This window comes from Argiope bruennichi, chromosome 7 (assembly GCF_947563725.1).
Source record: "Argiope bruennichi chromosome 7, qqArgBrue1.1, whole genome shotgun sequence".
NCBI classification, from domain to species: domain Eukaryota; kingdom Metazoa; phylum Arthropoda; class Arachnida; order Araneae; family Araneidae; genus Argiope; species Argiope bruennichi.
The window spans coordinates 112,379,467-112,403,343 of record NC_079157.1 but is presented as its reverse complement, the minus strand read 5'-3'; the positions used below and the strand labels follow the sequence as shown (position 1 = coordinate 112,403,343).

Genomic DNA, 23,877 nt, shown 5'->3' with positions numbered 1-23,877 from the left:
ATTCATTTCTGTTAGATAATAGAATTAATGGAAACTTGTAAAAAAGGCTTTATTTAAAATTGACTTACTATGCTAAAATCCAGTTAGATATAATTAATATTTCATTATCTTATTTATTTAATAACCTCAAAATCATCATATAATTTTCTAGTAGAAATGGTCTTGGGCGTGGAAAAAGTTTCAGTAGATCAGATAAAACTGTTACTTGCAAAAACAAAGAATATTGTAAGGGGGAGGTGGAGGGGATTCATACTGTATACATATGTTTTATAGTCTGTGTATTTTCTGTATGTGTATTCAATGTCACATGTTCTACCACATTACTGGTACCAGGCAACCAATAACTAAGTAGAAAATGTGACCTTGAACCGCCTACAGAAAATACACAGACTATAATACATTCTTTTAGAATTTTAACACATTCTATCCAATCAAAGTAAGATTACCAAGTTCTATAAATTCCAAAAGATTTCTCAAGTCAACATAATTATGGTTCAGGACAGATGCACTGATTTATATAAAAAAATTACTATACCTCATCTATTAAAACTAATTCTTGAATCTGATATAAACTCAAATCTCTAGATCTTTAAAATTCTTGAATAAAAGAACACAACAATTTTTCACTTCAATTACTGCATTTATTTTTTACATTGTAAAAATATATTGTGAGCTAAATTATTATAGATTGATTTGCATGAATAACATTATACTAGTAGGTAGTAATTTGCTTCACAATTAAAGTGTTTAGATCTATTTGTAAACATTCCATACATGCAGCAATTAAACATAACCTAATGATGGAATATCAAACATTACACAATTACCGAAACTAATGATGCACATTTGAAAACTTAATAATAAAACACACACAGGAACAGTACAGATCTCTTGTCTCCATTTTTGAAAAGTAGTTTAAACAAAAGAAATATTCCAGTTTCAGCTTTACATTAATAGTAAAAATAAATCCAGATCTATAAATATAATGGAATTTCTTTTTAAAAATTTCAATTTTCATAGATTTAATTGCAGTGTAAAGTTGTGCTAAAAGAATACATACTAAATTTCGGAAATCTTCTTCTATTTGAGAATATTCTTTGTATATTATATCACCCCCATTTTCTGCATTTCTTTTAACAATAAAATCTGTAAAATAAATTTAAAAAAAAAATGATAATATGCAAAAGTGAAACACAAATAAAACAAACTCAAATAATTCAAAGCACATTTGAATATTCACTGAAACACTTATCACCATACACTACACTATAAAGTTAAACTACATAATTGCTAATAATAATTTATTGAAAAATAGAAAAATCAGCATGCTGCTTTCAAGATCAATTATTTCAAGGTATTATTATTACAAACAGATTATTCCCTTTCCTTATGATATTTTTATTTTAATTCGTTACATACACTCTGCTCTGTGAGAAGTTTGTTGAAAACTATTTGAATAATACAGATTGTTTATTAAAACATTTTAACAGTTAGCATCTCAATATAACCTGATTATGGTTCAAACAAAAATATTTAATACAACTTACCTTCATTTCTAAATAGAGGTAGTAATACATGCTTAACAAAAGCTAGTACACCATTATCTTCCAAATTACCAGGTTCACAAAATGCTTTCTTCAACTTTTTTTTAACTGTGGCAGGACTATCCAGAAGATCAATTTTAGAATCTTCTTGTGATGAACTCATTTTGCCACCAGTTAAACCAGGAACTAAAATCAAGTAAATGAAACAATGAAAAGAACACATTTTAAATAGAAACTTAATTTTTAATTTACACAAAATCAAATTGCTAAATTTCAGTATAATATGTTTGAACAAATAAACAAGAACTTCTGTTTATATGGTGCAGACAAATGCAAACACGAACAATTTAAGAGAATTTAATAATTTAAACAAATAAATTAGAAAAAAAATCAATGATGAAAAATTTTAAATGATAATAACAGTTATGTATAAATATATATACGTAACTGCTGACATAAATATAGCAGTTTCAAAAATAAAGACTCTCCCATCTTATTAATAAGCAAAAATGAAACAGAATAATGGCATTTATCAATAGTTCAGTTGTTATTTTTATGTACATTTAGAATACTTGCTTTGAATACTTATAAATATATTTTAAAGTATACTAAATTTCAATTCATATGGATTTGTTATATTTTCAATATTTATTTTCAAATCAAAAGGTGTTTTCCTATTGTTTGCTTCAATTTACATGACATTTTAAGGGAATCAATCTACCTACAATAAAAAAAAGGTAACCATTTTCTACACCAGACAGGAAAAAAATCACTGCCTTAAAAGTATTTAACTGATTAAGATTTTTTTCTACATAGATCTGATTTATGGGATACTTTAATCATTCATTATAAAATTGTTACTGTCATTTCCTAACATATCACCTCAAAAGAGATGACAGCATTACCTGCTAGTTGAAAAGTTAAATTGTATAGATATAAAATACAAAATTTATCTTTTATTTATTCAAAAAGGGAAAAAGTTCTTTCCTGATCCTCAATTAAAATTTCTACCTAATGAGGTCTCCAAGCAGATTTTTCTACTAATAATTTAAAAGTTAAAAAATACAGATAATAATCTTTTATATTCTTAATTTATAATAAACAGTTTGCAATAAAAAAAAAACCTTTTAATTTTTGTGAAACTCTCTTAAATATATATTCAAAAATATTAAAAGAAAATTATTATGAATTTTTAGAACTTTTCTTACCCATGGGATTCATTAAATGAATGCGCTTTGAGTACCCAAGTTGAGGAAGATACTACAAAAGAATTTTTCATAAAATTAACATTTAGAAATAATTGCCATATACAATCAATCTACATAGGAATTACTACAAATTGCTTTAAAAAATGTGCATTAACATATTATTTTAAGAAAATGAACAGTGTCTTAGAAAAGTGCATAAGTTTATTCTTTATTTTATGAATATTCTGAATGTAAGAAGAATAATTGCCAAACATTTATGTTATATTATGAATAATAATCTCAAAGAAAATTCATAGTCATTTGTATAGGCATAAACTGAAAATAATTACCAGGAACATACCTGAATTTTGATATAAAAGGGAGATAAGAATTTAAAAGAATTATTAGTATGTTTTATTTAAAAAATGCCTGCAGATTAACTGGCATCTCTTTTATTCATATACAAAAGATTATATATAACAAATTTCAGATGAAAATTGCTCAATTACCTCTTTCTGTAGCTAAAAATTATTCTCCTAGTTCTATAACTAAAATTATCTATATATTTTTCAACTATATTCTAGCCACTTATCTGACCAAGAAAGATCTCAATTCATTCTCAATTCTCTTATTTAAAATGAAATGAAATTACCATTATTGGACAGTTTAAATCTTATTTTCAATAGGAAGAACGTTCCATAAAAAAAAAAAAAAAGTCAACATTTTTAAAAGTGTGAAAATATTATAACACTAGAAATTGAAAATATAAATAAATTTACCTTTTCAGAAAATGTAAAGATTTTTCTTTGGTCCACTCCTCCAAATTGAGCATCTACTTTCAAATATTCTTCATCTAAAGCCTGTCAAAATAATACAAAACGATTAAAACTGAAAGTAAAGAGAGAGTATGTCAATTTTTTTTAAAAAAAACTTAAGTAGATAAAAACAAATTTTTCTAACAATAGTGTAGCTTATTTTTTAAACATTCAAATGTATTCTTAATATGCATACACATTAACCATATTTTTTAGATTTTAAAGAGGTTCATATTCATTTTTCCATCATAAATGAATTTTGAAATTTCTATCATAAAATGCAGATAAATTCAGTTTAGTTGTTATATCAACAAATTTTAAAATTGAGATTCTATCACATTAATTGAGTGTTTCTACTATAATCAATTACAATGGTAAACAAAAATTATTATTTATGTAAAACAAAAAAATATTTTGGAATACAAAAAAAATATTTTATTATAACAAATTTCAAAAAATAAAAATTACTTGAAGTCCAGGATATATAAGACTGCTAAGAAATGGATGTTCCACTTGTTTTACAACTTCAGCACCAGCTTTTTTAGCATCATGTTCTGTTACAAGTGATGCCAATCTGTATGCATCTAATGTATATTCCCTGTCAATAAAAGTGGAATGTTTTAAGAAAAATATAGCACCATGGTTTATTTACCAAAACATGCACAAACATATCCACTTCTTTTAAAAAAAAATCAGAGATAGAATTCTGATTAATTTCTTAAAAGAAATTAATACCAAAGACAAAAATCATAAAAACTGTAGCAACATAATTTAAATAAAATTATCAGATACTGCATACTTTATTGAGCTATTTATATAATTATAAATTAGCCTTAAAATCAATTTCTGCAATCAAATACTGAAAAAAGAGTTTTAAAATACTATCTAACATTGCAATAAAAGTAAAAAATATCAACTAATCATTCACATATTTTAATACATTAAAAATATTAATTATTCATTAATTCAGAACACTACTAACACTACAATAATTACAAAATGTAATAAACATAAAACATTATAAATTAAAAAGATTATATTAAAATACTGAATCATTCAAATCTAAAACACTTTTCTCTCTTTACACTCGAGATATGAAAATTCTTCACAAAAAAGTAAATTGTTTTAAATAATAAACACATAGAAAAAAATGTCACTTTAATATCTGCAAAACAATATGCTAGTACCAAAATTAATAAAAGAATTAACTAACCTACTAAGCTGATAATCAGAACCCTTAACAAATTTCAGTTTTTCTAAAGGCACTCCAATTGATTCTAACATAGCTTTTATAACAGCTTCATAATACTTTTCTCTGAGATCCAGGAGTTCCCAAGGAGCTTTCATATTATCTAAATAAGCATGAAGATCGGCAAACAAAATTGTCACCTTGACAGAAATGTAAAAATATTTTTTTAAAATCAAACATAAAATATTTAATTAAACAAATACTAATCATCAAAAGCATCTTAAATTGTTCATATAAAATAAAAGATATTATGGTATTGAAGCATCCATTAAAATAGCCCTGTGTATGTACAGTTGCCCTTTGGCTTTTTATGTCCCAAGCACAATATAAGAAGTTTCCAGCAAATTATTAAAAAGAAATTGTTTGAAAAGTTTTAAATTTTAATAAAGGCAAAAAATTAGGATATCAATGGCGTTAAAAATGAATGGGTTCAACATCTTCAGAATCCAAAAATTCCAAATGATTACATGCGAAACATATAATTTCCACATTGGAATCTGTTAATACAATAAATTGGCATTAACTTTAAATACAGGCAACCACGATTTATTATTTCTTTTTCTTATAAATAATGCTGTATTATAAGGGGATATAGAATAAAATCGGTTATTTAGTTTTATTGACACAAGAACCATTCTCGACTAAGCTGTGCCAAGCATTTGGTGATACTGTTTTTAACGCAATCAGTAAACAAACTTAAAATATATATACATGAATGGAAAAAAATAAAAATGTATGCTAAAAGTTATTAAAAATTAAAATATATATGCTCAAAAGGAAGTCAAGAATATTTAAAATGTTAAACCAAATATATATGATTCAAAAATTTTGGGAAATCCTAAAAGGGCACAAATATGATAAAATACTTTTAAAAGGCATATAAGAAAAGTAGTCACATCATTTTATTTTGGAAAATAAAATCATTGTTAATTTCTTACAAGCATGTCTTATTACAAAAATTTTCAATATTAAGAGATAGTGTAAATTTTTGTAGTCAATCCATCAAAAAAGGCTCTTTTAGTTTTTTTTTTTTTTTTCAGAGTTGTTTATTAAAGAAAGGTGGAGATAGTAGCCAGTTGTAGTTGTTTTTTGACAACAGCAGACACTTCTATACTTCATGTGGACCACAATATATTGTTTCTTCATTTTCAGATGACTTAGTTTCAATGTCAATATCACTGGTGAAGATACAGTCAATTGGAGTTCATTGAGTTTCAAAAAAGCAAAGGCAATAGAATTATCAGGTAAAATGGCAGTGTTTAATGCTTGTGCAAAAAGAAGATATACAGTAACTTGTAGAGGTGAAGTAGGCCTAAAATTTAGATTGAGTACATGATGGGTTTCATTTTTAATTCCTAAATTAATATGATTTTTTCAGTCAATTTTATAGTCAGTAAGAATCACAAATCATATAAAGCAAGGACAAAGGATTCAGCAAAATTGACTAAAAAATATCTAAAATAGATAAAATTGAATATTCATGTCATTTGCAGACAAAGATAATTGAGGATCAATCATATTTAAAAATGTTATAATAGTTGAATTGAGGTGAGGAGTATTAAAACATAAATCAACAAAAATATTTAAATTTTAATGGGTGAATGGAATAATGGATGTTATAGATATCTTGGATTAGAAGTCTTATACAAGTTTTCTGACTTCTAGATGCTCTCTACAGCAAAATTATCTTTATACTATATAACAAAAATTTACATATAAGCTTAACATTTTACAAAATAATATTATAAAAAGAAATTGAATAACAAGGCAAAGTAATTTTACTTTGTACAATTGTTATTTTGTTTCTATTTATATACCTCACAACCAGCTTCTAGGAAATCAGCAATTTTAGACATGGGAACAAAATACGCAACATGTGGCTTCCCAGTCGTGGCTGTACCCCAGTATATTTTTACATCTCGTTCCTTTAAAATTTCAACTAGCTTTTCTTCTCCAAGGACTTCCTATAATAAATAAAATAAAAAATTAACAAAAATTCGATTATAAGAAATAAGAATGAGCAAAGAATTGTTTTGTGAGTTAAACACTTTTACAGTTCAAAATTTATCTTATAATTTTTTGTAAAACATCAGTTGTAAATGAATTCAACATGTACATATTAATGTCTTAAATTAAAAAATGGAGAAATCGTATGCAATGTTACAAGATTTATCAAAGAATGAAGTAAAAATCATATGTTAATGTCTTAAATTAAAAAATGAAGAAAACATATAAAATGTTACAATATTTCTCAAAGAATTAAGTGAAAAATTAAGAATTATCAATATTAATAAAAATTTTGCCCTGAGAATCCAGTATTGAAGCACATATAATTTTGGCTAAATTGAGTTCATAATCTTATCTTGAAATGGTGGTTTTAAAATATTTATTGAAATATCAAGGTGAATTAAAAGAGATTTAACTATCCTATATTGGAAAGAAAAACTTATCAAATGTTCCCTGTATTTATAAAGTATGATATTTAGTTTAGTTCAGTGAAAAGTGAGTTAGATTCACCTGTTTCTTCATGCAGTACTAATATTCATCCATAAAAAATTAATACTAAATGTATAGCAGTATTATACTGCCGAATAGAAAAGTTCAACTTACAATTTTTTGTATAATATCAATTAAAAAACAATGAATTTTTATTTCGTTAATATATTAATAATATCCATTTATAGATTCAATCAAGCAATATTTAAGCCACTGATATACACTTTTATTTCTTACACAAGTATATGCTTTAACTGTTCTTTTAGGATTTATATAATAAAAATTCCTTTGAATATTTTTTTTTAATTTTAGCTACTTACATAATATTTTAATAAGAGAAGTATTAAAACACTCAGCACATTTTATATATAATATCCAGCTATGAGAAGAATCATGATTTTGAATACATGTATTCTAATTGAATGAAAAATAAAATTCTTAAGAATAGAAGAAAACAAATAATAATAATAATCAACCAAACAATACGCATACATATTAAAAAGCTTAAAATAACAACTATTCACTATACCAAAATAAAGTTAAAGTCATTGTATTTTTATTATAGAAATTCTTTAACATAATCCATTAAAAAAAACTGCAATACATACCTGCAAATTCCTTGTAATTAAATCAAGCTTATGATTAGGAGATTTGTGATCACCATTCATGATTACTTCCATGCTAGCAAGGGAAACATAAAACTGTCACTCTAAAAATAAGACAATCAATCATAAACAAAATGAAATAATATATTAAATACTGCATTCAATTTTAGAAATTAAAGGAAACAAAAAATTCTCTTTAAAAAGCTATATTTAATATTCCCTTCAATTGCTTTTTTTATTGACATCTTAATCTACACATTTCAGATTTGACAAGCTTTAATCTTCATAATTATCAAAATTATTGTTAATAGGTTATTTTTTATTCATTCCTTCATAACAAAAAAATTAGGAGAAAAATTCAATGACGAATAATTCAGAAACAGAAGAATAATTTTCAATATCACTTTTACCATTAACTCACATGCTTTAAAAATGTTTTTAAAAATCCTCATGACTATCGAGTTATATTTTTTAAAAGATTTAAAAAAATAAAAAATAATAATAATAAACCTCTAATGTCTTTTTCATCCGCGGATAAACAATTCCTCAAAAAACAAATCGCTAGTTATGCTGCATAATAATTTTGCTGGTAACAGAAACGTAGCAGAAAAGATTTGCAAGACAACCAAAACAAACACACGATCAATGATTGCGTCATATACCAAGTTTTGAACAGATGCCAAAACTGCAGCTGTCATAAATCTGAAAGCAGCATTTTTTTTTCTTTTTTTTTTACACAATTTGCGTCTGTTAAGTTTAGTTCCAACTTATTGGAATCAAAATACGAATGAAGAAATAATACTAACATAACATTTTTTTTTTTTTTTTTTTTTTTGCAGGGGCAGCATAACTTAAATTATTTCGCTTTAAGAAGGGGGAGGGGAATAGCAAACAAAAGTTTTCCTAGTAAAAAATAACTCAAGGCAGCGACACAATCAATCTTGATTGGTACATTTATTTATGCAGCGATATGTATCAAGCCAAATAGCTGTAATTTATTGTACATCATTTAAGAACGTAATCAGCAAATAAAAAATAATGAATCGCCTTTAATCATGAATTACCAGAAACTAATTAAGTAATCTTAAAGAAAAAAACCACCAGAGTTTTAAAACAATTATTTTTTTAAAAATCAATTTTTTCCTCATTTAGAATTTTTTTAAAAATATTTAAAATCGTTCCGGACGAGCGAAAATATTTAAAATAGTTCCAATCGAACAAAAATTCTATCCCACGAGTTACCTATTAAAATAAATGCAACACTCAATAAGATGCAGTTATTCTTTTAAACAAAACGACTTTACGAAAGTCGAATTATGAATTCGAATACTTTTGGAACAAACATTCTTTTTTTTTTTTTTTTTTTGAAAAACCCAGTTTATTTTCACTAAAAATATACCAACAACCTATTATTATACCAACTACCATTAAGGATTCAAAATATGTTTTAATAATTCTAAGAAAGAGAAAGCAATAACTAGATTCCATAAAAAGTTTGATTTTTTCTCTATAGTCAGATAATTTAAATTCACAGTTAATAAAAGAAAGAGATACCCTATATGGCTAATAGCATATCGTCATAAACAATAAGTTTGCTTGTAACAAAATTCAAGAAAATGAAACAATTCAGTAACTAAGGAAACACGTGCAAAATTTCATTCTCAGACATGCAACCGATGCCTAATATGTCATCATTTACAACGTGTGTAAAGCGGAACTATTAATTGGGAAAAAAGATGGGAAAAAGAAACTGAGACATAAATAACCACATACCATTCAAGGACTCGTGTCCGAACGGGAATAAACAGATGAATGGAAGCAGATTAAGAAATTGGCACAAAATACCTAACTGGATTTACACTCAAAAGTAATCAACCAGTAACAGACCTTAGAGCGACAGGCGCGGTTTGACGTGGTGGAGGTGTGTCTTGCCCCAGTTCTTGAAGATAGCTTCTATTCGGGAGCAGATATTTGACGGGGAAATACAGAAGGTTAAACTGTTATGCAGGCGAAAACAAAAAGATCTTGCATTTCACTTATCGGAAAGGATCTACAGTCATTTCTAACGAAAAATGATCATGTGAAAATTGTTTAGGAAGCTCTCTTTCGGTTGTGAAATGAAGGAAAAGAAAAAAATAAACTGTTTTTTAAAGACTTTCTCTTTAAAAAACAGTCTCGGATTTTTCTCAAAGGAAATTTAATACAAGTTGAGAATATTCATATGCATTTGTCCATATGCTGACGAAATACAGAACGGTTATTTTTATATCTATCACCAAAAGATATATGAACTATCGCAAATGTAAAAATAACGCTGAATTGTACTGTGCTTTCTTTCAGTAAGAAAATTTTGCTCACTACAATATGACTCGATTGCCAAAGGGTAATAAACCAAATGATTAGAATCAAGGTTTTCCAATTCAACGCACATGTATAAAAGAAGGAAAAGATAGTGATCACAATATAAAGTCAATCTCGATAGCATGGATTCCAGGCCAGGGCGAAATGAATGAAGCATAAAAGAAATCAAATATTGTAAACGACTATTTTGTAATCACAAACTGATTACTCCGACCCGACGGAAAGACTTGAATGACCGGACCGTCGCAACAACAACATTGGCGGAAACTGTGGTTGAGTCCTAAGGGTCATCACCGGCCACGGTACAACCTTTCCCTAAGGAAGTACGTTCCGTCATCAATGGGAGGAATCAGGACCCCACTTTTTCGTGTACCCACAAAAGTGCCGAGAACCAATCACCATATCGGAAGCTTCTCATCCTCAATTACGAGGTACGACTGTTCTGTAAACTCGAATTCTTTACCTTTAGGTATAGTTAAATTCACGTAAGACTGATAGCAGATCTTAACATCTAGAGTATTCTTACCCCATCTGCAATTCATAATTTATATACAATACGATTGTGATTAAAATTACGTGACGGTGACTGAATTAGGTTTAAAATAAAGAAACCTCGTTGGATTTTTTGGAAGTCCTTTATGATGTGCCAACCATGACTAGTGTTTTTTTTTTTTTTTGTATTATTTTTTTACTACAGATTTCTGAATATGGATATTTTAACAAGTTACAAAAGTCGCATGTGCTCCCATAACCAGTGTTCATTCAAATGAAAATGAGTATCATCAGCTGATTAAATGTCTCAAGCTTACACAGATTTAATTCCAAATAAATTTTAAACTAAAGATATCACCAGTGAAATAGTGAATGCAAGTGATGTCCGGGGCCTAACTTGATTTTTCCACCCTTTGCTGTCATTAGTTGGCCAGCATGTATAAATGATGCCTGGAAAAATTATTGGTTTTTCGTTCTTTCATCATATTTGACTTTAAGAAATGGCATAAATGTGCTAACATTTTATTTATTTTTCCCCTTAATGGCTTCCTCTAAGACTGAAGCCCGAGCGCTTCGTTACTGGAAATCATTATGAAGTTTGCTTGCCAAGAACACTTTTTCACACTCCCTTACAGCAGGTATTCAATCATCCGCGAACAATCACACATTTTTACCCATTAATTAGTAAGACAGATAGCGAGAAGTTACAAAATATTACTGCATTTCATCATAAGTTTAAACTCTGAAATCTTGAACATAAAAGCCAAAACAAAATCGAAGCAAAATGATATGGCTACTGAACAAAAAGATTGATTTTTTTTCAGAATTTGCAATAGTAATTTTTGCTCCTCAAAAATGATGCAATTCTGAAGAAAATAAATAAATGCTTGAGCATTGCAACAGACGTTTCGCAGAAAGAAATCTATAGTTATTTTTCATAAGGCTAAAATAATTCTTAGAAAGCTGAACAAAGAATGCTTACGTGAGAGACTGTCAACAACATTCTACACTATTGGCTGATGCAATATGAGCGTCAGGGTAATAAATAACACACGTTCACATTTTCTCAAACAACATTATCATTCAAATGATATCAAACTGAAAATTACTGATCCAATAGCCGAAAAGATAATGAAACCAGATTCAAAAGCTGTGGCTTCTCCGCGTACACACATTCTTTCATCTCATTTGCTTATTAGAGCTTCAAATATTACTTTCATATCTCAGAATAATTTTTTTTTCAGAAACAACATCAGCAATATTCAAAAAACTGATTATATCAGAGATTCCTGATACAACGATTATCAAGTGAGGTTGCACGCATGAATTTTGAATGTTTATTTCAATTAGAAGTAATTCAAATAAAACTAAAAAAAAAAAAAAAAAATCGGAATGTTTCTTTAAAAAAATTATATTTCTTTACCAATGACCAATGCTTCATAGGTAATTTCTAGTACGTAATCTCATTACGCTTGCAACATCAATTTTAGCACTACTGCATTCCCAAAGCAATCGTGAGTATAGTTCAGCAACGGATTGTAAAACCCTCCGCGGTTTTGCGCATGCGTTGCGCACGAATTTAATTCTTTAAAATAGGGGTGAAAGGAAAAATGAAAGGAGATGTTTACATTTAGTAGTATGTAATAGGGAAAATCCAAGGTCAAAGGGAATACTGGAATGCGTCTCACCCCTTAATGAGATGGAGTCTTCAAAATGTGGTCGTCTCAGAATCCGTTGACGAACTATGCCAAATTCCTTTTAAAAAGTTATTGATATGACCAATCAATCTTCAACTACTTCTCTAGCCTTCATCTAAGTTAAATAATAAAAATATAACATTATTATATATTACTATTTAAATTTTTGCTAATTAGTTTCCAGACTTTTGATGATTAATTTGTATTAACACAAAATAAATTCAACACGTTTTACCCACTCAACAACCTTCAAAATTAATAAGTGTCAAAATTCCAGAGGAAGATAGAACGGATTTTTTTAAAAATTGTTAAGTTCAAATTTGGAAGAGGAAAATCTTCAATTTCCCCTATAATTTGAAACATTTTTAAGTTTCTATTGATCAGAACCAAACTATTTATATGATATGATTTCTAATTTTGTATGATATCTAATAATAATATCAGAGGGGTGGTTTCCCTAAAATTTCCTCGCATACTCTCTAATAAATTTACTCGTGTATTATTAAAAGCATCCCAGTGGCACTCAATAGTTAGTTAAGCACCAATTAGCAATCTCTAGTAATGAATCGCAGGGATGTATGATTAATATGCAAGTACCAAAAACTCGAATGTGTATTTTGGGAGCCCTTTTACCGATTGATTTGCAATCAAAATTAGACATACGACTACAATTGAAGTCAAAGACCAAACTTCATTTATCCAAGTTTACATGCATGCAAAAGAATAAACCTACATATGATTAACTGCTTGACAATTGGTTCCATATTTAATAGGAAACTACACTTTACATGTTAAATCTATGTACCAAATTTTATCCATCCAGTTCCCTTTGTTTAGTAATTTCCATATTAACATATTCGGATAGCCGGACAGACACATTTCCCCTGAATGTATTTCATACAAATTTTGACAGAAATCTATATATTTGGTCTTATGCCTGGATATTAAAATTCATGCATCTAGCTCAAAACGTTTCTGAATTATCGCGTTCACAGACGGACAGACAATAACAAAAATACGTTTTTTAGGACTCAGAGAAACATGAAATTGGAGATTCTTCAAAATATCGAGGTCGAATTTCTCGACACGCTACTTTCTATTTGCATACCTCGTATATAGGAAAATAAAAAGTTGCGTATCTGTGCATAAGTGTATGCATTAGCACTCTACAACCATATCATTTGACTTAAGAACTTCAAAATTTAATACAAATACAATTTAGAGAATAAAAGTAAGCGTTGCGAAGTTTTTTTTTAATTTTAATTAACATATATATTTTGACGATTATCCCTCGATAAATTCCAAAATATTCAATAAAATGATTTTTACGCCAATTTTTAAAAATATTTGAAATATTTTTTCGGTATAATACAGATCTCAATATTGCAATGAAGCCATTTTCATCGTTTCGTTGGACGATTTTATTATTTTTTTTCTTTTTGGAAACTAAACTAAATAAAAATTAACATTCTTTTTATCATCTGGTTAGTTTATATAAGGAATTATAATGTTACAATATCACGAAAGACAACATGCAATTAGCAGATAGATTACCCAGATAATTATTTTATTTATGGCACTACAAAAACATGAGTTCGATTCCATTAAGATGATTTTATACACAATAAACAAAACATGTCTACAACAATTTGATACTTGAAAATACTTCGAGGAGGGAATTCTGAACATCAAGTTATGCACAAAAGATTTAAAAGGAACTTAATGTATTATTCAATATTCGTGCTGAGCTTTATACTCAGGAAGTATAAAACTTAGTCACAAGCTCTTACAAGCTAAGCTTAATATAAGCTTACAAGTCAACTTGTAAATAGTAATAGCCATTCTGATACTTCACCATTTTATAAGCCAATTTAATGTTTTATAAAAACAAACTTTAAAAATTAATCTAGTAAAAACTTGTAAAATGCGAGTTGTGTTTAATAAATGCTCTTATTAACTCATGAAATAGTAATGTAATAAATCAATGTAATAAGTATTTCTATACTTTTTAAGTTATGAAAAATGTCCAAAGAACCAAAAGAAAAAGAAAAAAAAACCTTTCATTTATATTATATATATATACAATTTCATTAAGTAAAATGCCTATAACTAGTGTTTGAAACCATAAACTGTTTAAATTAATGAAATTCTTTGAATTGGATCATATTTAAGGTGGAGTGCCGCCATAACTACCTGGGACATCACTGCCAACAAGAAATGCTAATAAACAATATTTTAAAGCTATTAAGACTAGCAGAAAAAATTTTATGTACTTATTTTTTATTTTAAAAAAATGGTTACTAATTCCGAACTAGAAAAAGACCCAAACACGAAAGTTTTGGCATATTTGCAAACTTACATAAAACAGGCAATAAATAGAAATTGTTTCAGAGAAATTTTTAAATTTCAACAGAAATAAAAAGAGAAAAATAGGGAAGGATTTTCTACTAAAACAAATCGTACCAGCAAGCCGAAATGTACGCTTTAATTTTCTAAAGTTATAATTTGTACGGAGATGCTCCATTCAACAATATATTACAGATAACTATTCCCCCCCCCCACACACACAATGGCATCCATTCATTTATATACTAATGATAACAGTCATTTTTTTAAAAAATAAATAGCATGATTCGACTTTTCGGAACAATAGGAAAGAAATATTTTTCTTAATTTCTAATTTCTTCCGATTCTCCTCCAATAAATTAATTCCTTTTTAATTTTCTGCTTTTGAAAATTAAAAAAAAAAATCAACTTTTGTCTAGATAAAAATTATGAGAATTACAGTAGTTAAAAATTATACAATCAAGCTACTTTATCTCAATTTCTAATTATGAAACCATATGCAACAAATACTGAAAGCACGCTTCTTTTAATCAGATTATAAACTGAAATAAACGTTTGTAGAAACTGCTCAACATAAAATACAAGGTTACATACAACAGCTGTATGGCCATAAAATCGCTCATTATTTAAAACTAAAACTAAACAAATTTATAACCAAGAATGCATAGAAACTTACTTTCAGAAGCTGAGCTTATGCGATGATGTACGTGGCCCCTTCCACGCAGATAAAAAATGCATAACTGACCTATTTTTCTACAGACAGAAAGAACCAGTTTTGATTTACTTTGTTATCCTCTAAACCCCAAACCAACCACTTTAACTTGAAATGCGTCATGCCATCTGATAAATCATACGATGAAAAAGAATTTAAACATATGGTGAATAGTAATAACATTTACATTATATGTATTTAGTATTTTCTTGAGAGGTTGGCACAGAACAGAATTTTATATTTAAAATTGTTAAGTACCAGCCTTTGATGGTTGTAATGGAAAACCTTGGGTATTCTTCTCCAGACAGCATGACGAATTTTTTTTTTTTTTTTTTTTTCCAACACGTGTCTGAATATTAATAGATTACGCCAACGAAAAAGGGACAGAATCGTCGAGAACAATAAGAAAAGAAGTTCATTCGAATTCTGTAACATCAAACACTCGTTCTGAATAATAATTAATTAGATACCGGTCGGTTCTTCGTCCTTCGAAAGTAACGGGGAATTACGTGATGGAAGCTTTCAAGGCACTGGAGCAATGTCAAGAACGATTTCAAAGAAAGGATTACCAATGTCAGTCGTTGCGATTTATACCGACGACACGTGTAAATGGGAAGAGTCGGCCAATTCTCGGATGATTATTTTGTAGCTTTTCAAGGGAAAGTGTCAGAAATCGCGTTATTAAAATAAAATAATCATTATTGCGAACAATTCATTAAAATAAAATTACGAACAATTTTGATTAAAACAATAAAATTGCGAACAATTAGTTTTGGGGTAGTTATTTTAAATTGCTGAATAGAAAAAAAATATGACAGGTTTGATTAAAATATCTTGAATTAATTTCTTTTATACTTACAAAAAATTCTTTTATATTAAATATTCAAAAAAAATATTAACTAGATATAAGAGAAATAAAGTGGCTCCTAAAAAATTATCGTCCTAAATTTTTGCTACATATCGAATACATAAAATTACGTAATGAGAGTTCAATATCGCAATTTGTTGAATACCACAAATTATTGTTATAGTTGTTTAATATTATCATAAAACAATAGGACTTCTCGGTTGCGATATGGGGATCTGATACCCACAGTACTTTTTAACGTTAGAAGTCACACAGGTCTCTAATTTCCAATCTTGCAATGAGTTATGTTTAGGAGATGTGGTACAAATAAAGATACATTGGCTTTTATTAAGAGTTTTGAATATCTGTGAATCTGAAATGAAAACGCTCCGACAGTTACAGAAACAGATTGTTATATTATATAGTTTCGTGGAGATCAGCCCCGATGACTAATGTTTTATCAAAATTATTAAAATTGATCTGCATGGTTTTAAATAATAGAGATAAAATTCTATACTAACAGTTTTGCTATAAGAACAAATATTTGGAAAAAATACACACAAACAGATCGCAGTTATAAACACAACTGGCCGGAAATGTCACGCGAGAAATAACGTTCGCAATCCGCAAGCAGCACGAATATTTGCCGCAAATTTATAACTGTGCATCGCCCAGGATCACCTCATATTTGAATTCATGGGATTACCGAAAATGTATGAACGAAATCGTGTCCGAATTTTCGAATAAAAATAAACCCAGCAGCCAGTGCACTTTGAAATGTGAACCTAACATGAATCACCTCCCTTTTTAACAACGACATTAAAATATGATATTTCGACAAGAGGAAACATTTAATGTTCTACACGTTGCTCGAACCGATAGCCAGTGCTATCGTGAGTACAGCGTCGAATGGATAATGTTGAAGAAAATGTCTCCAAGTTGTCCGCCGCTCATGCGAGCATTCAAGATGCATCAATTATATTTCACAAACCTATGCATTCACAATCACTCCATGACAAGCCAACGGAGTAGTGGCAATCAAAAATCGATAAGTTCCAATGCGAAAACTCGTCGAATTGGCGTAGTGTGGAATGGAAGGTTGGACATCCAACCTATGTTCATTTCTATCCCTCCACTGGAAAGAGAGGCCTGTGTTGGGATTCTAGAAGGCATTTACCGAGAAGGTCGAAAAAACTGAGAAAATGTTCATGAATAACCGATCTAAATGGATGGACTAGAAATAGAATGGGTTGGCATGCCACAACTCCAACAATGTGGCATGGAGTAACCTTGACAGGTTAGTTTAATGTATACGATCCGATGTTGTTGTTGTTGTTGGGTTTATTGGCGCAAGAGCCAATCTTGGCCATACTGCGCCAAACTTATGGTTTAATTCCATCCTAAAAAGTGTATACGATCCGAAAATTTCGAGCTAAGTACAACCAAACCATGTACATCTGTGAGTTATACATTTCTTGTTGATAAATACTAGCGGCGGATGCTAGATATTCAAAATCAAAATTAAAATACAAGAAGCCCAAATACATGGATAATCATTGATGGAATCAAGCGTCGAATTTGATTCTGAAGTGAGATCTTACTATCAGGGGGATAGCGACCAGTACAACAGAAAAAATTTTAAGTACATTAGAAAATTTTAATTTTCCCAACAATCATGAATAAAATTGGGAATAATTATTAACCATGGAATAATATCCCCTTGGAATAAAAATTTCCAAGCAAGAATATCGAATGCAGATCCTTGATCCCCTTAATAGCAAAATTAATCATAGCAACACAAACAAAATACTGTATCAATTCTGTTAAAATACCAAAAAACAAACTTTTTTTTTTATTTGGTAGAATTAAAAGACATTGAAAGTTTAAGCAAATATCTAGTTCTTTAATTTCTTAATCAAATGTTTGAAAAATTTTTAAATCTAAGTAAAATGACAGATGACTTAAGAATAAAATCACAGAGTTTGAAAATATGAATATTATAACCCATTGATTATAACACAGTGAATGCCATACAAATGCCATCTTTTTCAATTATTCCAAATGCATATAATTAAAAATTATAAAATATGTAATTTTTTCACAAAAGAAATCTTACATATTTAGACAATTTTAAGTAATTCTTTAGAAAAATTAATTTCAGATACTATCTTAAGAAAATATATTTATATCAAATATATTTTAAAATATTGTTACTGTGTTCTGTGCCATCAGCTACAACTTTAACACAAAGATAAATACTTTATTTATTGGATCTCTAATATGCATGATTTCTTGATAAAGTCTGTTAAGTATAATTTTCTAGCAATTCTATTTGTTACAAAATGAATTGCCACTAATTAATTAAAAACAAGATACTTAAAAAAAGGCAGATAAGAAAATATTTATTTATATATAGTAGATCAAAACTAAAAAGATAGAAATAAATTAAAAGTAAACTAGAAATAATTCAAAAGGAGAATAAATTCAAATTTCTCTTGTCTAAAAATTAATCCCGCAATTCTGGTTTACGATATCTGGTATGACAAATATATTTCAAATCTGTGTGCATGCATGTGCATTTAGAATTTTCTTCAAATTTCATAAATCTATCAATTTAATATGTTCATACAAATTATAGAAAACAATCAGTATATAGTATTATAAATTCAAGTTCAATTGTACTTTTGGCTCACAGTATTTAGAAAACTGTCAGTGTAAGTGAATTAAAATTTTTATGATTGTTTACATGCAGTTGAATGAAAAATTTCTTTTCTAATATAAAAGTCAACTTATTCCTCTTGAAAATTCTTTATGCAATCATTTCCCTGTCCATTGTTATCAGAAAGTAGAAATGAGCACCTGATACATTTGCATGCAAAATACCACCCTCTTCAAAATACTTTTTTTTTGGGGGGGGAGGGGGGGGTATAAGGATAAATTAGAGTTTTATTCATTGATTACAATTCTGACATGATAACTTGATATTCTCGATTAATCACTGTCAAAGTCTTTATATCTTTATTTTGGAACTTGAAAACAAAAGGTCAAATATAATTATCCTTTTTTAAAAATAAAATTCGAAATAAAGATATTTTTAAAATTAAAATTATAATTAAATTATTTATAACAAAGTATTTTATAAAGTCAATAAATTTGAGCATATTTTTTTGATTCTTAAAGCTAGTTTTTTTCCCTGATTAAGATGAAACATACACATAATAAAAAGTATTATTCAATATATCAATATCAACTTGAAACCTTTATTTTTTTCAAAATATTTTCACTCAAAATACAAATTTATATATATATATTTTTTTTAAAAAAAATTTCCACTTCAGGAATAAACAAAAGTGCATAATTATCAATTTTAGCAGAATAATTAATCATTTAATGACAACTTTTAATTCTTGATTCAAATATATATATATATATATATATATATATATATATATATATATATATATATATATATATATATATATATATTAGATAAAAATGATTATATTTTCATTAGTAATAAATACCATTAGACTGCATATACATTGAACAAATATATTATGTTAAGTATAATAACTTAAATAAAATATATGTGAATTAATCACACTTGTTATCTGCCTCAGGTTCAAACAGTTATAAATTGAAATTGCCATCTTTTAAAATTTTCATTTTATTGTTTTGATTATAAAATAAAATCTTCATTTTATAATTTAAGTTTAAGTTAAGTTTTGTAATTTAGATAATTACAAATAAATTAAGGCATTGTTACTCTTATTAATTTATTTTGAGCCATTGAATTTAATCTTACAAAACAAAACTTCCATCAAATAGCTAAAACTTCACAAAGTAATTGTTTGCTTACATTCTTTTTATTCTTTAAATTATAATATATTTATAACTTTAAAATATATTTAAAATGCATATAAAATTTTACTCGTAATTCTTAAACTATGAATAAAATATATAAGAAAAATTACAGTAAATTTTTATGAGTATTTTTATCAAATACTCATAATTTATTTTCAATGATTAAATATATAAATAAGAATGAATTAAAGGGATTTAGTACTATAAATCATACATATATTCAATGATTTACACAAATATTATATTTAATTCTAAATATTATTTACAAAATTTCATTCAACTGAAATGGAACAAAAAAGAATAAATTATTTCAGTAAATAAGCAAATCTGACATCAGAAATCAATCGTCATGTGAATTACGAAATCCAAATTGCTATCAACAACAAAATCTTTGTTTTATCTATTACCCTGCAGTATCAAATCTTAAATCAAGATTTGATAAATGAATAAAAAAAGAATAAACACCAACTTCACATGCTTTTCATAGTTCTTTCTTTCAATATTATACAGAGAACTAGATTTCCTAATTACCAAAAAAAGTATGAAATAGGTTAAACTTTATTTATAATTAAAAAAATCTGCCCTAACATTTCCTGATTCAAACAAATATAATTAGGGATACGAAATGTTTTGATGATTAAAAAATGAGAAGTTGTTACTAAATGCTTTACGATAAACTTTTTTTACATAAAATTTGACTGAAAATGATATTAGGAGGAAAAAAAATATTGCATATCTAAGGAAAAAACAAATAAAGTACATACTTTATTTGTATATACTGCTATATCTAAAGTATATACTGCTTCATCTAATGATTGCTTATTTTTATCATAAACAATAAGAATTATTCTGAAAAGCTTAAATCTAAAAACTATATAAAGTTGTAAAAGAATTAACACTGTAGATAATTTTTGCACTGCAGTTTAAAAAAATACTTTTTAATATAAATACATACAAAAATTGATACTAGCATTATAGTCACATAAAGAATTTTAACATAAAAATAGGATGCAATTCTTTTTTCCTGTATTTGTAAATTAATATCAATACTGCAAATAAACTTATATTATCATGAATCATGAGCTTGTACATTAATGCAATTATCATAATCAGTATAAAATCAAAGCGTAATTTTAAAAAAATAAATAATGTATTTGAATTTTCTGATTATATTAATGGTCAAAATAAAAGAATTTCAATATTTCTTTCTTCTAAAATGATGTATATAAATTCTATTTGATATAATTTTTATAACAGTTCAAAAATATATTGTGAATCACAAAAATAGCTTTTAAAGATACATTCCTCCTCAATTATTCTTAGTATTGATTTAAAAAAAAAAAACTAAATGTATCAATCTCATTAATGTATGAAAATTTTCTGAAGCTACAATAAACAAAACATAATAAAAAATAAAAGGATTGCGAAACTCCTCCAATTTAAAGAATAATCAAATTTAGTTCCTAAAAATATGGAGAGATTAACAAATTATTTTAAAGAAAAATAATATCGCTTTTTTTTTTTTTTTTTAATTCGCCGCGTGCATTGGAAGTATGTTCGCTTCAAATTATGAAAAATAAACGACGGCTTTTTTTCTCCATAACAATAGATTGAGCTACATTGAGTATATAAATTCATGCTACTTATCTCATTTTTTAGCAGCTAAAAAATGAATAATTTAATCATAACTTTACAGCAATAATTAAGAATTTAAACCGGAATCTGAGCGTTTCTATTTATAAAACACAGACTCAGCAAAACTGTCAGATTCATACATATTAAGAAGATATAATCTAATATTCTAATTTTTCTGAAACGTAATATTAAAAAAAATCAATAATGTCAGGCTATAAACAATAATGCGCAGATAATTTATTCAAGTTTAATTAAAGTTTCACAACAGGTTCAAGGTAACAATTACACGCGGGCAATCACTAAATACAATTGAATAATACTTACATAAATTTCGCACTTTTCTAAACATACAGTTGTATAAGTAATTATACACTGCAACGTGTTGCAAAAAAAAGTGTATAAGATTAATGAAAAGTCAATATGCTTCAGAAACAAATACAAATATTTACAACACTTACCAACGTGACACTACAGTGGAATTCAACTTCCTCTAAAAAGACCGAAACTACTTGTCGTTGCCACTCTTTAACTGCAATAATTAAAATTAAAATATAGTCCCATTTTGTCTACCCAGAGGAATCATTTTACCCTGGAAGCTCAGATAAGGACAGAGATCGGAAGGATAAAAGATAGGCTCTAGAAAAGCATCTTTCTTGCTCTAAATTGGAATCCATTTAAAAAAAATTTTTTTTAATAAACTCACTGGGTTATTTTGGTTCTAACATTACTACATGACTACAGCAATAATAGAAGTCTGAAACTGAAAAAATATCGATTCAAGCTGACAACATTAAAAGCTAGCAAAAGAATTAAGTCCCTTTATAAGATAAAATGTAGTTCCACAGATAATTTATCAGTTTCTTATACTTTATAGCTTCTTTTTTCTATTTCAAAATAGACAATACATTAGGAAGCTTTGCATTTCAAATCATATCCTGTAGTCAGAACACAGAAGCGGTGGCAGAAGTTTATCGACAAGGAGGCTAGACAAATTGGACTGGGGGAGGGGCACAATCTCTCTATCTTTGATTTCAAAATAACTCGTAATGATTAGTTTTATATTTAATTAAAACAAATTAATTAATAAGTAACTCATTAAAATTCTTCACCCACTTAATTTTTTAAAATTCAAATACCGATCGTAATTTTTCTCATCTTTAAAAATTTACTAGGAAAATTCGGTTTTCTTCAAAAGATTACTATTTAAATCTATTTTTAATGAATTTCCTGAGATTTAATTGCACATAGGACTACTAAATATAATAATTATTCTAGAACAAAAATTTTAAAAAATTAGAAGAAATGAAATTGATGTGATTTTAGATAATTCCAAAAAAAATATGGTTATATTCCATTTTCAAATTTAATATATAAATCGAAACACAAGTTGTGGCATTAAATAGCTTAAATTTGTTGCAGCATGATCAGGGAATTATTTATTTTTACGAATTTGGTTTCGAATTTAACAAAATTCTTAATTTTCTATATCTTTTTTAAGAACTGATAAAATATTTCATTTACAACAAAACAATTAATCGAACAGTATTACAGTTGTTGTTGTTGTTGTTACTTATGGCACTTGCATAGACAAGTCCAGTTTGTGCAGAAGCGTCTGTGGTGGATTGAAATGAGCGAAGTTAGAACTTGAGACCTTGTGGTTCGCAGCCCAGTAACATGACGACGATACAAAAGGAATTGACCGTGTAGCGTAGTTGTTAACTGGCTTCTAAGCTTTCACTACAATTTCATTCATTTTATATTCAGTTCTAGGATTTTTTTGAAATACTTAAAAATATTTTAGATTTTTTTTTCTTTTTTATGTTCTCATATACGATTATATAAAGATAAAAATATTGTAATCGTCGAAATATCCGAAGTCAAGATTCCGATGAATCTCAATATTTCAGATCTCCCTTATTTTAAAACACATCTTTCTGGATTTATACCTGTCACTTTCTCTGAATACAACAAGTCAAACACACTTTGAAATAAACGAATCAAGTTTGGTTTATGGTATTAACACCAAA

The 23,877-nt window shown here is 27.4% G+C and overlaps 1 protein-coding gene across 4 annotated transcripts in view; it reads right to left on the bottom strand.

The window, feature by feature from the left end:
- The window catches only part of LOC129976697 (tyrosine--tRNA ligase, cytoplasmic-like), a 29,856-nt gene extending 7,480 nt beyond the window's left edge, over positions 1–22,376 (bottom strand). The window contains exons 1-9 of one of the 4 annotated variants that reach the window (XM_056090405.1): positions 22,309–22,376; positions 7,900–8,000; positions 6,613–6,759; positions 4,760–4,935; positions 4,015–4,144; positions 3,511–3,591; positions 2,753–2,804; positions 1,548–1,730; positions 1,061–1,146 (exon numbers count right to left, since the gene is read on the bottom strand). In XM_056090405.1, the coding sequence (XP_055946380.1) occupies positions 1,061–1,146; positions 1,548–1,730; positions 2,753–2,804; positions 3,511–3,591; positions 4,015–4,144; positions 4,760–4,935; positions 6,613–6,759; positions 7,900–7,971 (927 nt within the window). In that variant the 5' untranslated portion in view covers positions 7,972–8,000; positions 22,309–22,376. The other 3 variants (XM_056090408.1, XM_056090407.1, XM_056090406.1) reach the window with 3 other exon arrangements.
- Positions 22,377–23,877: the final 1,501 nt, after the last annotated feature.